Source organism: Lissotriton helveticus, chromosome 10 (genome assembly GCF_964261635.1).
Source record: "Lissotriton helveticus chromosome 10, aLisHel1.1, whole genome shotgun sequence".
Lineage (NCBI taxonomy): Eukaryota > Metazoa > Chordata > Amphibia > Caudata > Salamandridae > Lissotriton > Lissotriton helveticus.
Window position 1 is genome coordinate 219,689,023 of NC_136071.1, and position 14,166 is coordinate 219,703,188.

At 44.4% G+C, this 14,166-nt stretch overlaps 1 protein-coding gene across 1 annotated transcript in view; it reads left to right on the forward strand.

Annotated features, from left to right (window-relative positions):
- B9D1 (B9 domain containing 1) overlaps positions 1-14,166 on the forward strand; it is a 503,829-nt gene that overhangs the window by 270,504 nt on the left and 219,159 nt on the right. The window contains exon 5 of the mRNA XM_078665170.1: positions 5,382-5,444. Coding sequence (XP_078521296.1) covers positions 5,382-5,444 — 63 coding nt within the window. The remainder of the gene's footprint in view (positions 1-5,381; positions 5,445-14,166) is intronic.

Sequence of the window (14,166 nt, forward strand, 5' to 3'; positions counted from 1 at the left end):
AAAAATATATTGGTAAGTGCATTTCCACACCTACCACTAAAGCTTTAAGTTAGATGGGCTTTATGTCCTACTTGGAACTAATCAGGGTATTCCTCTCCTATAGATTGGATCCCCAGGCTGTCAGAGTCCACTCACCGGCAATTAAACTGTCTTGCAGATAGGTGAGTTATCGGACACTCCATACAAAGAGTTTTTGCCAATTGTAGTTAGTGACCATTTAGGGAGCTGATCACTGACTAGTATCCTACCTTGTACCCAACAGGTGACCCACTAAAATTGACGGAATCTGGACCAAATAAGAATAATTGGTAATGTACCCCCCCTTAAAAATGTTTTTGTAAATAAACCTGCCTTTTAAGCAGCATCTGGGCTAAAATCCACCTTAATTCTATCTTACAGGTGACCATCCAGAACCATAGTGAATTGTGGCCAAGCCCTTTTCTCCCCTCCCCCCCCCCTTCCCCCCCCCATGTCCTGAAGAAGACCCGCAGCCGAGGTAGTAAATTCCCCACGAGCAATAGGGTCGAAACGTCGACGCCCAATTTGTCAATTGCCTGTATCATAGTTTCCCCCACCCTCCCCTTCCATTATTCATCCTGGAAGGAAGTGAACAGGCTCTTTGTTTGTATTATTAATTGCGGAAAGCTATCGCTTGTTTATATTGTTGTAAATATTTGAAATGTTTTTTAGCATGATTTCTTTACTTTTCACTTAAACACTTGAGCACCCTTTCTCTCCTTCCTTCTTAGCACTTGCGCCGGATATCAACAGCACTGTCCCTGTTGGTACTGTAAATAAATGTGATTGTTTGCTTTTTTGCTGATAAAATTTGAAATTGATACTGTACTTCCATTGTTTGGTTCGTTTCCTTGTAAATATAGCTGTTCACCTTGGGTACTGTCTCTGTAGGTCATACAGAGAGCTTAATAAGAAGTTATTTTTTTCTCCCATATAGATTCAGTCTTTATAAATGCAGATCGTTTCGCATTACTTATTGTAAATTGGTTTACTGATGATTGCAATGTGAGGCCCGGCACTAGCAGAAACGGCAGGCTGGTCACCCATGGCACAGCCTTTAAAGGGCAATCTCAGAAGCGGGCCTAGAAATGTATGAGGTAGGACAAATAGAATGATAGCAATGAAACTGCTGTAACTTTCAAGGAAGTGACATCATCTTTTGGCAATGTTCCATGAAACATCGCAAGGAATGTAGAACATTGCTGGTTTAGTGTATTTTTCAACCAAATAATCTCACACACACGCAAATACACATACTCTCTTTCTCTTTCTGTTAAAAGCATTTTGGGATTTAAACGAAAAAATAGTTTGGCCTGTTTTTTTGCAGTTTTATGTAAAGCAAATTGGGTGTGAGTGTTTGATTGGTTCAGATGCTCCGGCCATCACCACCCCCTTTTGTACTGCTTTGGCCGCCATAAGTGTGACAGGGTATGCTCAGACGTGAGTCCCTTGCTCGCTTTGCCACTGGATTCAAGCAAGCCGGGCTGAAGACGGCTGTAATGCCAGAAACCGGTCCCTGGAAGCTTGTTTCCGGTCCAGGGAAGGCCTGGCTTGGCAGTTCGGGCTGGACTGTTCCCATGAGGCACAGGGTCAGACTGATTTGCATATAGCCATGTCTGAACTGGGGTGGCAGAGTGGGCTAAAGAACGGTGATGGATGAAACCCAGATCTTTTGACTGGGTGTGAGTGTTTGATTGGTTCAGATGCTCCGTCCATCACCACCCCCTTTTGTACCACTTTCAAGGAAGTGACATCATCTTTTGGCAATGTTCCATGAAACATCGCAAGGAATGTAGAACATTGCTGGCTTAGTGTATTTTTCAACCAAATAATCTCACACACACGCAAATACACATACTCTCTCTCTTTCTCTTTCTGCTAAAAGCATTTTGTGATTTAACCGAAAAAATAGTTCGGCCTGTTTTTTTGCAGTTTTATGTAAAGCAAATTCGGCCCGAAGGTATTGGAGCGCTTCACACAAGCACCAGTTACATGACACAAGGACACACTCTTTTGTTTGGGGCTCGGGAAGTTTAAGTGTTTTGCCCACAATCAGATGATGATTAGCTGACGCCGAGACTTAAACGGGGTCTCCCAGTTCCAAATTCGGTAGATCTGGCCTTTAACCAACGCTCACATCCTCACCCCTTGTTCCCTTAATTGTCACGAACTGTTTGTACGACTTTAAATAGTGTCACTCTCGATTTGCTTTTTATTTGCATATTTGGAAACGAGATTTGCTCGTAGGCTCCTCCGGATAATGTGGCTTTTTGTAAAAATGTATTTTCATCTTTCTACAGAACTATCAATTGAGGAATTAGAGCGTGTACAAGAGTATAATTAACTGCCACATAACACACACAACCCCACACACACAACCCCCCCACACACACAACCCCACACACACACACAACCCCACACACACACATCCCCACACACACAACCTCCACACACATACAACCCCCCCACACACACAACCCCCCCACACACACACAACCCCCTGCACACATACAACCCCACACACACACAACACCGCCCACGCACACAACCTCCTACACACACACAACCACCACACACACACAACCACACACACACAAGCATACACAAGCACACAAACAAGCACACACACAACCACACTCAACCACACACAACCCCACAACCACACACACAACCCCACAACCACACACACAACCCCAAACACAACACACACAACCACACACACAACCCCAAATACAACACACGCAACCCCACACACACAACCCCACACACACAACCACACAGACAACCACACGCAACCACACACAACCATCTATCTATCTATCTATCTATCTATCTATCTATCTATCTATCTATCTATCTATCTATCTATCTATCTATCTATCTATCTATCTCCCTCACTCTATCTATCTATCTATCTATCGCCCTCACTTTATCTATCTTCCTCCCTCCCTCTATCTGTCGCCCTCACTCTATCTTTCTATCGCACTCACTTATCTATCACATCACCACAGAATCACTCTGCACCACCACAGCATCACTCAGGGGCACCACAACATCACTATGCGCTACCACAGCATCACTGAACGCCACAGCATCACTCGTCGCCACCACAACATCACTCCGCGCCACTACAGCATCAATCTGGGCAACCATTCAACAACAACTGGTTCAAATATGTTCGCTCAATGTTTCAAGCTTTATTAGAAATGTCACAAAAAGATGTTAATATTTCACTTCTGTTCTTGGATTTTCGTCACAATAAAATACACTGAACATAATCTTCACAAAAGTTATTTACAAAAGTTTAAGCTATTGCCATTATAAATTACAATAACTTTTATTTAAGTATTAATTATAAAAAAAAAAGCCATTGTTATTTGTAATATCAATACATCTAAGTCACGTAAATACAACACATATTGCATTACAAATGCTATAGGTGTCACATTTGCGAAAGTTATAACTATTGGCATTGTAAACGACAAAGCTATTAATTTCGCTATTTTCAAAACCAATGCATAAATAAAAAATGTGTAATTTACAATACCAATAGCTCAAACTTTCCTAATGCGAGACCTATTGCATTGCAAATGCTTGTTCCTTAAGGGACCTGATTAGTTCCCATGGTGACGAGGAGCCAGCTGCCCCTCGCCATTTGAGCAGTTTCCTCACCGGAGGACTGAACATTCCAGTTTGCTCACCTCTATTATGTTACTGAGTCCTGATGAAGAACCACTGGTGAGGCTGTAATTGGTCCTCTTTCCTTTCACTGGTTTGGAACATCGACATTTTACCAAGCCTGGATTGGATAGTTGGTCCACGAAAGGGCGATTATGACTGTAACAGTTATCCTTTCTCAATGAGTTCACATTCTTGTACAATAATTTTAGCTGACAGGCTTTTCTGTATTGATTATGATATATTTATGATTTCTTCCTTTTGTTCTCTATTAAATTTCACCTACTAGCACTTTTTTTGTTTAGCACTTCCTTTCCCTACGCTTTCTGACTGGAGCAATCATATGTTATATTATTTTTAAAAGAATTCATTTATACTGCTAAATTTGCAAATATAAAACAAATCCATGTATTTACTTCCTTGTGTGTGATAAATATTGATATTGATATATGCACTTAGCTGTACTAATATAAATATATTTCATCCCCTACCCCAAGGTTTTGGATGCAGGTTTTGTTAATTGAGAGTAGGATAAGCTGATTGATTTAGTGTTGTCCTTTCTACTGGCTTCTCCGATTGGACTACCATTGTTGGGTATCACAAGCTTCCCAGGTTCTTCGGGTTGTTGGGTTACCCGATTGTTTTGTAACAGACTTCTTTGTTGCAGCAGCAAAGGTTCACCTCTTTGAGCTATCCATCCGGCCATCCCAGCATGTCGCATGAGGGCCTTGAGTCAGTCCATTTCAGTCACTGTCTCTCTTTACAGTAGTATTTTGCCTTTGCACATCTACCTAAAAGCAGTCCACTTTTTTTGACATATCATTTTTTATTTAATTTGTTTGCAAACATATAGACACCACCTTTATATAGCATTATTTTTACATTTTATTACTTTTACACTTTTAATGTCAGTTACATATATTTGCAAAATAAATAAATACTTTTAAAATATTGTTGGCATGTCATGGGCAGCCCTATTACCTTTTCAAATGATTGTATTTTATAAGTACTTTGTGATATTGCTTGACATTTAATTCATGAATATCAATCTATGCATGAATCTGCACTGAAATGTTGGCATTGTTATTGAAAAAAAATTGTATTGTCTGTCCCAAGGTGCAGGTTTCTGTCTGTGGCCCTGCAATCATTCTGCCATCCCAGAAATGGATTCTTCTTGACCTTATCGCTTTGACAATATTCTGTAAAATGGGTATATTTTCCAACATTTGTTACTGGTGTACACTTACGCAGCGCTGTATGTGCAGAATCTGTTACCCTACCCTTCCGCTGTATCATGGCGCTATCCAAGTTGTAATTCACAACACTGATTCTAATTCTGTCACTCCATTTGCTTCCAGTTAGGCTCTGTAATCACAATTGCTCCTTGAGCTCAAGAACATTACCTATACTGTAGAACTAAATAAATGTCCAATGGGGTTTGGAGCTGCTAAAATATCTTTACTCTGAGAAGTCCTACATTAATGAAAATTTGACTAGAACGATCCATTGTTGCTCATTTTCTTAGGTAGAAAGCTTGTAGTGGTTGTAAGTATGTGAAGTGATTTACACAGTTATTTTGCTTAAGACAATAAGATGTTTCTACAGCGACTTACCTATACTAAATGCACTTCCACAGAAAAGACTCCTCACGTACATTTTATTTTTGTTTTCTCATTTTTATTTAGACATAGAAGAACCTTGCCTATGTTTGTTCCAGAATCTACATCCAAACTTCAAAAGTTTACAAGGTAATATGATATTCAATTAGATTTCTGTAGTCTGACTGACTCTGTCCTGAAGGCTTTCACATGATGCATATGTACAATGTTAGATGTAAAATATTGTCAAACCACCTAACACACAAATGTCACTTTCACTTTCTTGTTCAGTCACTGATCTCAATGATTGAGTGTATCTCTAATCAGTACCGTTCACATGTCCTTGAAGAACCAGATATAAATGTATTTTGCTCTCAAAGCAAGCGGCAACTTCTTCCAAGGCGCAGTGCGCAGCCAGTCAGTGGTCTGCCTCCTGAGAATTACTTATTATAGGGGATTTTATTTAAAATAATGCATTCTAATCTCAAAATGCATGGGGTCTGATATTTTATAAATAAACCACTTGATAGCAACAATGTATGCCCCAGAATGCTCAATGACCCTAGTGAAACACTAGACGCCCATTCTTTGGGCCACAGACATCCTTTTATGTTGTGCTACATTTGGGTTGATATTGTTCTCTAGGAGTTAGGGCTAGATTCATATTCTGGCCGGTGGCCCATTTTTTACATCAGGGCAACGGAGTAAATTACTTTGTCGCACCCACCATATTTAGAAATGACCGCCAAACAGATATTTATTTCTTATAGCGTTGTAAGGAACCTATGTCACAGTGGTTCCTCTCAATGCTTTTTGCAGTTTGGTGCAGGGCTTCATCAACATGACGGGCCTTGCACCCAACCGTTCTCTTTTTCTTTTCAAAAAGATAATGCCCTCTTCCCATGGGAGTCATCTCCCATTGTGAGGGTGTCATTTTATGTTTTTTACTGTTATTTACTGCCACAGTTCGCTTGGCGGTGATAGACAGAAAAAAAATAAAATGGACATGTAGCTTATTCCGCAGCAGCTCTTCCTCTCCCAAGCTACGGAGAAGTTTGGCCACAGCAGTGACTGAGTAGTCATGCCTTGACCAAACCATGCTCCGCCTGCATTTTAATAGGGAAGGTGGACTACTATGTTGGCGGGAAGGGAACACCATTACAATGGAGTTCCCTCTCCGCTAGCTTATAACTGAAGGCCCTAGAACCTGATTTAGATCTTGATGGACTGGTTACTCCATCACAACGATGACAGATATCCCATCCACCGAAATATTAATCCTGTTATATCCTATAGGATTTATATTTCAGCGGACGCCATATCCGTCACCATTGTGACAAAGTAACCCATCCACCAAGATCTAAATCAGACCTTAAGTCTCAACATTGCTGCCCGACTGATGAAGTCATCTGATCAAACAAGCTAGAAGTCCTATATAGATGACAATCCGATTACTGACTTTCAAGAGGACAATGGTCTGCATGAAGTAGCATGATATCTCCTCAGTCCTGGTCATGTCAATACTTGGAGCCATTTACCCTTCATATCAACAATTGTTTACCTATTCATAGCAAGAAAAGATGGATCTATAGCATAAATATGCAAGTTTTTATTGTGTTTCTGACTGACATTACTTTGTTGACATGGTACAGCTTCCTCATTTAGGCTCCTAGTGCGACAGATACATTCTTGAGGACATTAAGGGCATCTAAAGGCAGTCATTTTAACATAAACCTAAGCTGATACAAATGAAGACTCGAGAATGTGTGACTTTATTTATCATGTTCTGCATTCACGGATGCGCTTGTCGACTTAGTAAGACCTAACTGTATTAACTTAATTTACAAAAGAAAGCAACCAGGACTATGCCTAAATATCGTTTTGAGATGCATAGCACTTGTCTGAGAATAACATCAATACTGTTAACAATGCAGATTTAGTCAGAATGTATTAACCTTAGTGACATTCATTATTGTGATGTAATTGGTGAAGTTGTTTCCTCTTACCTTCTTTAGCGACATGTTTGTCAGATCCGAATGTTTGTGTGTGATTAATGCATACTCGGAACTTGAAAGATTAGGTTTTAAGTGCTCCCTTGCTAACCATCAGCCAATTAGACAGTGGAAAGCTTTCTGACAAAAGACATTTAGATCACCAGACACTCTTTGATACAGTTGCATGTATCGGAATGCATCTTACATTCACCACTGGTATAGTCCCACAGGACTGGAAGCACGCAATGGTGGTCACTTTACTTAAGAAACCATCATTGGATCCCACCCTCCCAGAAAATCTGAGACCTGTCTCCTTTCATCCTCTCTTTGCTAAAATTCCAGTGGAATTTCTTAACCTTCAGTTAACAAAGTACTTTGAAGGAAGTAATTTGCTACATGAGACTCAATCAGGATTTAGATCCATGTATAGTAATTAAACGCTGGAAAAACTGATATTCTTGTGGTTGAGAAGCAACCATCAGTTTGGTCCTCTGTGTGGTTGCCCCCAGGAATTAGGACAGGTCCCTGTTCCCAAACCTAAAATAAAAAGTCTGGGGTTTTGGTTTGACACTGCTCTGTGACCACCCAATTTCTGCGTTGGCTGGCACTTGCTTTGGCATCCTGAGGATGCTTCGCAAAATCCTAGAATTGCTGCCAGAGTCAGCCAAGAAAACAGTTATCCAAGCGCTGATAGTGTCTCGCATGGATTACTGCAATGTCCTATATCTTGGGGTCTCCAAGGGCAGAATAAGAATGGTGCAGAGCGCCGCCTCCCGTATGCTGGCAAATTTTTCCGAAGCGTTGCTCCTTGGGCTCTGCCATAGTAAAGCTACACTGGCTCCCCATGCAGGACACAGTGACTTTCAAAGCCTTATTTTTCTGTAGCAGAATCCTAAAGGACAAAGTCCCGCGTTTCCTGTTTCCTTTGATTAAACCTTACCTGCCTAAACGTAATCTTAGATCATCTGCAACAGTTAAAGTGATGATTCCCAAAGTCCACAGAGCTTGCTTAGGTGGCAGATCTTTTTGTCTGCTGGTGGCTAAAATGTGGAATCTTCTTCCTCTGGATTTAAGGATGCAGCCCTCTGAAGTGCTATTTCATTGGAGTTTAAAAAAATGGTTCTTCAGGCATTCCACAAGGATGTAATGATAATGGTCAGCTTGCTGTTATCTCTGATAAACGCGGGGGCATTCTGTTTTGGAGTAACCAGGTGCTTTATGAACTACTAACATAACATAGGGCACTGGGCACTGTGATGACCAGATTTAGCTGTTAGATCTCCCAGTTGTTCCATGTGCTGATTGAACAACACAAGGGACAGCACAAAACCCTCAGATGCTTAAATGTGAAGATCAGATTTCTAAAATGTCCATACTGCATTTTGCAACTACTGGTCTTATAGGTAATATCATAGGGATGCTTTAGGTTAGTCAGATCCTAAGATCCTCTTGACAAAAGTGTGATTACAGAGGGATGCCGCCCGATGTGACCGGCAGAACCTACCGTTAACTTAGGGTGTTGATCACACGTGTTTTAGCAGAATAAGGTATGAGAGCATTAGGCCTCAGGATGCTGCATGGAATGAATGTATGGCTTGGCAGGGTATATAGCAGCCCTGACAAAGGCCATAGACCCACTGGTCTTTTTTAGATGACCGAAACATGTTGGCATTGGAATAAGGCTAGATGAACCATCATTTGTCATCATAGGCCCAACATATCTTTTAACCATACCAAAGGTACCCAATAATAAAGGGAAATCCTTGGTGTTTCCTTTAGCTACTCCACTTGGAACGTGGAGTTTCGGAAAAACTCCACCAACCGCTGCGTGGCAGAGTTTTGTCTCTGGCGCAGCTCGCCAGCGTTAAGTTGGAGAGTGAGAAAATAGAGTGCCAGACCCCCTCTCTGCGAGATGTCTCAATGTGCGCAGTCGTGGCATGTTGCTACAGCTCGCGTTGCAAAAGCTGCCACCCAAGTAGAACATCTATATGAGTAACAGAAAGAAGCAGCGCCCTCAGGTGCGCTGCATGATGCAGTTCGAGATTATTTAACATTACATGGCGGGCTTTCAGCACTAAGAATCAGCGCGAGCAGTGCGACGTACTGAACTCCGCTGCTCGTAGAACTCCACAGGATCTCGCAGAGTTTTTACTTAACTCTACAGAATTCCATGGAGTAAAACTCAGCAATTTTCGCCAACCCATATTAAAGACTTCAAGGCAACATAAATAACAGTTACTACTGTCAAGCCTTTCTTTTGGTTTATGTCTTTAAGACTGTAAGCATTTCTGATTAATCCACCGTTGATGTCCCAGTGCAAATAACCCTGAGCAATTCAGCCTACAGACAAATTTTATCTTCGTTTTTCACTTTCTGCTGGTGTTCAAAATCACCAGGATGAATCCATGGAGTGCTTCCTTGTGCGCTTCTGTCTGCTGCTTGTCTTCTGCTCTTTCACAAACATGTAATACGCAATTAGCTCCCAAACACACCCATGCTCAAGCGTGCGTAAATAAATAAATGATAGTCATTAAATCTCAATTTCATTATCCTTCCCTTGAACTTGAACCATTGAAACAGATTTTCACCTTCAAACTATACCGATCTGTCAAGAGCCACCCACAGACCTCGAACTCTGTCCTCCCTCCACCCAGTAAGGCACAGTCTACCATATTCCAACCTGGGCATTTAGACATACCCCATTGCTGCCACTGCCACATCCAACACATCATGGGCATCCTTTCAAATTAGAGATGATGCAAAATTCTTCTTAAATGAAGTATACTTCTGACCCTCCACTACCTAAACACTTACAGTTCTCCTGTGTTACTGTGCATGAGAACATTTGATCATTGGCATACCCAATTCTGGGTCTCAACCCATGGGTCAAGTAGAACACTTTCTGCACTTGACTCTCAAGATAGCAAGGGTGAGCAGTCATTGGCTTCTCAGGGAGGTAGTGTGGAGGTGCTTGATCTCCATAATCTATCAGCAGATCCATTAAAGTGAATGTCCATCCCAGTTCTAATCTTTCAAGAAAGAAAATACTTTAATCACACAGTTACACTCAATACTATGCAAATCAACACAAGTTAGTCTCTCTGGGGGCTAACTTGGCAGGTTCTAAATCTACACTTCTTCCTCACCGTCCCACTGTCCCTAGGTTATCTTCCCTGGGTCTGGGTTCCAGCTCTACTTCTCGGTGTAAGCAGGAGTAGCGTGAATATAGCATTGGTGCAGTTCAGTCACCTCCAATGCGTATGCGCATTTAGTCTTGCGTCTCCTATACCCTTCACATGGTAAGTCAGGGCTGTTCTCAGGCAACTTGGTCCTCGGAAGGCGTGCCAGTACACTTGCAAGAGCAGCGACCCACTGGCAGGCTTTTGTGGAGTTCTTCAACCTGGACACAGGGTCACTTTTGGTCATGCTTCCGCTCAACTTCTTCGCAGTCACCTGAAGATCAGCAGTCTTGAGATGTTTTAATCCTTCCCTCAAAGTTGGTAAGTGCAGTCTCTTGGGGTCACTGCCGTCATCGGTTGTGGCCCACAACATGGCCGGCAGAACGACAGGTGTAGCCACAAACAGGGACTTAGACACTTTTGTAGTTGCAGTCCCACATAGGCAGGTCATGATTCAGCAGATGCAGCCCCTCACTAGCCAATCAGGAATACTGCAGATGCAACCAAGCATGTGTAGGCACAGATTAGGCAGATGCAGCCCCTCGCTAGCCAATCAGGAATTCTGCCGATGCAGCCCTGCATGTGTCTTCACGGATTCGGCAGATGCAGCCCCTCACTAGCCAATCAGGAATTCAGCAGATGCAGCCCTGCATGTGTGGTCACGGATTCGGCAGATGCAGCCCCTCACCAGCCAATCAGGAATTCCGCAGATGCAGCCATGCATGTGTGGTCACAGATTCGGCAGATGCAGCCCCTCACCACCCAATCAGGAATTCTGCAGAAGCAGCCATGCATGTGTGGTCACAGATTAGGCAGATGCAGCCCCTCACTAGCTAATCAGGAATTCTGCAGATGCAGCCCTGCATGTGTCGTCACAGATTCGTGAGATGCAGCCCCTCACTAGCCAATCAGGAATTCCGCAGATGCAGCCCTGCATGTGTCTTCACGGATTCGGCAGATGCAGCCCCTCACTAGCCAATCAGGAATTCCGCAGATGCAGCCCTGCATGTGTCGTCACAGATTTGGTAGATGCAGCCCCTCACTAGCCAATCAGGAATTCTGCAGATGCAGCCCTGCATGTGTCTTCACGGATTCAGCAGATGCAACCCCCTCACTAGCCAATCAGGAATTCTTCAGATGCAACCAAGCATGTGTAGTCATGGATTAGGCAGATGCAGCCCCCCTCACTAGCCAATCAGGAATTTTGCTGATGCAGCCCTGCATGTGTCGTCACGGATTCGGCAGATGCAACCCCTCACTAGCCAATCTGGAATTTTGCAGATGCAGCCCTGCATGTGTGGTCACGGATTCACCAGATGCAGCCCCTCACTAGCCAATCAGGAATTCTGCAGATGCAGCCATGCATGTGTGGTCACAGATTAGGCAGATGCAGCCCCTCACTAGCCAATCAGGACTTCTGCTGATGCAGCCCTGCATGTGTGGTCACGGATTCGGCAGATGCAGCCCCTCACTAGCCAATCAGGAATTTTGCAGATGCAGCCCTGCATGTGTGGTCACGGATTCGGCAGATGCAACCCCTCACTAGCCAATCAGGAATTCTGCAGATGCAGCCCTGCGTGTGTGGTCACGGATTTGGCAGATGCAGCCCCTCACTAGCCAATCAGGACTTCTGCTGATGCAGCCCTGCATGTGTGGTCACGGATTCACCAGATGCAGCCCCTCACTAGCCAATCAGGAATTCTGCAGATGCAGCCATGCATGTGTGGTCACAGATTAGGCAGATGCAGCCCCTCACTAGCCAATCAGGACTTCTGCTGATGCAGCCCTGCATGTGTGGTCACGGATTCGGCAGATGCAGCCCCTCACTAGCCAATCAGGAATTTTGCAGATGCAGCCCTGCATGTGTGGTCACGGATTCGGCAGATGCAACCCCTCACTAGCCAATCAGGAATTCTGCAGATGCAGCCCTGCGTGTGTGGTCACGGATTTGGCAGATGCAGCCCCTCACTAGCCAATCAGGAATTCAGCAGATGCAGCCCTGCATGTGTAGTCACGGATTCGGCAGATGCAGCCCCTCACTAGCCAATCAGGAATTCTGCAGATGCAGCCATGCATGTGTGGTCACGGATTCGGCAGTTGCAGCCCATCACTAGCCAATCAGGAATTTTGCAGATGCAGCCCTGCATGTGTGGTCACGGATTCGGCAGTTGCCGCCCCTCACTAGCCAATTAGGAATTCCGCAGATGCAGCCCTGCATTTGTCGTCACAGATTTGGCAGATGAAGCCCCTCACTAGCCAATCAGGAATTCCGCAGAACCAGCCCTGCATGTGTCATCACGGATTCGGCAGATGCAGCCCCTCACTAGCCACTCGGAAATTTAGCAGATACAGCCCTGCCTGTGTGGTCACGGATTCGGCAGATGCAGCCCCTCACTAGCCAATCAGGAATTTTGCAGATGCAGCCCTGCGTGTGGGGTCACGTATTCAGCAGATGCAGCCCCTCACTAGCCTAGCCAATCAGGAATTCTTCAGATGCAGCCCTGCGTGTGCGGTCACGGAATAGGCAGATGCAGCCCCTTCACTAGCCAATCAGGAATTTTGCAGATGCACCCCTGCATGTGTGGTCATGGTCATGGATTAGGCAGATGCAGCCCCCCTCACTAGCCAATCAGGAATTTTGCAGATGCAGCCCTGCATGTGTGGTCACGGATTCGGCAGATGCAGCCCCTCACTAGCCAATCAGGAATTCTGCAGATACAGCCCTTCTCTGGCCCATAAGCAGCATACAATCACACAGCTGACTAGGCGTCAACAATCACGTTGTTGCTGTGTGACACTTCCCACCTGGAAATGTAGGGAGAGTCTGGGAGGCCCTCTGACACCCGGGCTCTCCTGTATCGCTGTCCAGCAGTATGCTAATTCTGGACACTCCCCACCTACTTGATGCATGCTAGACCTTGCTCCTTCCTGGACAGTCCCACCTCCTGCAGGGTAGGCAGGTTTCTTCCCTCTCTCAGCAGGCAGACTTCTAGGCGCTTTAAGACAGATTTTCTCCAGGGAAAGATCCTGCTTCAAGTGATGTCCTTTAACCTCTGGATGACTGGCTGTCAGGCAGACACCTGCCCTAGTTGCACAGCAGCCCTCAGAGTACTGATTACTGTAAATGTAAATTGATACTTGTATAGCGCACTACTCACCCACAAGGGTCTCAAGGCGCTTGTACGAATACCGCTGTGGAACCCATACTGGCTTTCCCTGTGAGGTGTCCACTCCTGGGCACCCCCAAGGTGGAGGCCAGGCATCCTTAGCGTTGTGAGGGCCGTTGTGTAGATTAAGCCAGCTATTGCCCAGAGTTGCAGAGTGGGACTCCATGATTGGAATAGGCACCGAGGCGAGAATTTTCAGGTCCATGGAACTTTTTTTGAGCTCAAGACCAGCCGAGGCGGGGAATTGAACCCTGGTCCCGGGCTAGACCTCTGCATCAGGGTCTGCCGCTCTAACCATTGAGCCACACTTCTCCACTTACTCTCGATTACTCTGGCTTACTCGCACTCATTCCATGGATGTACAACACAGGTAACTCACACCAACACGCTAAATACGCACCCTGGATGTTAGCACTAGGGACTGGGGAAGCGCATACGAGTGGGCCAGCAGGCCTCCAATCCCCTATTTGATATAAAAAGATCTGGTCATACTACTGATCCATAAAACCTGTTATGCTGCTACCACTGCTTT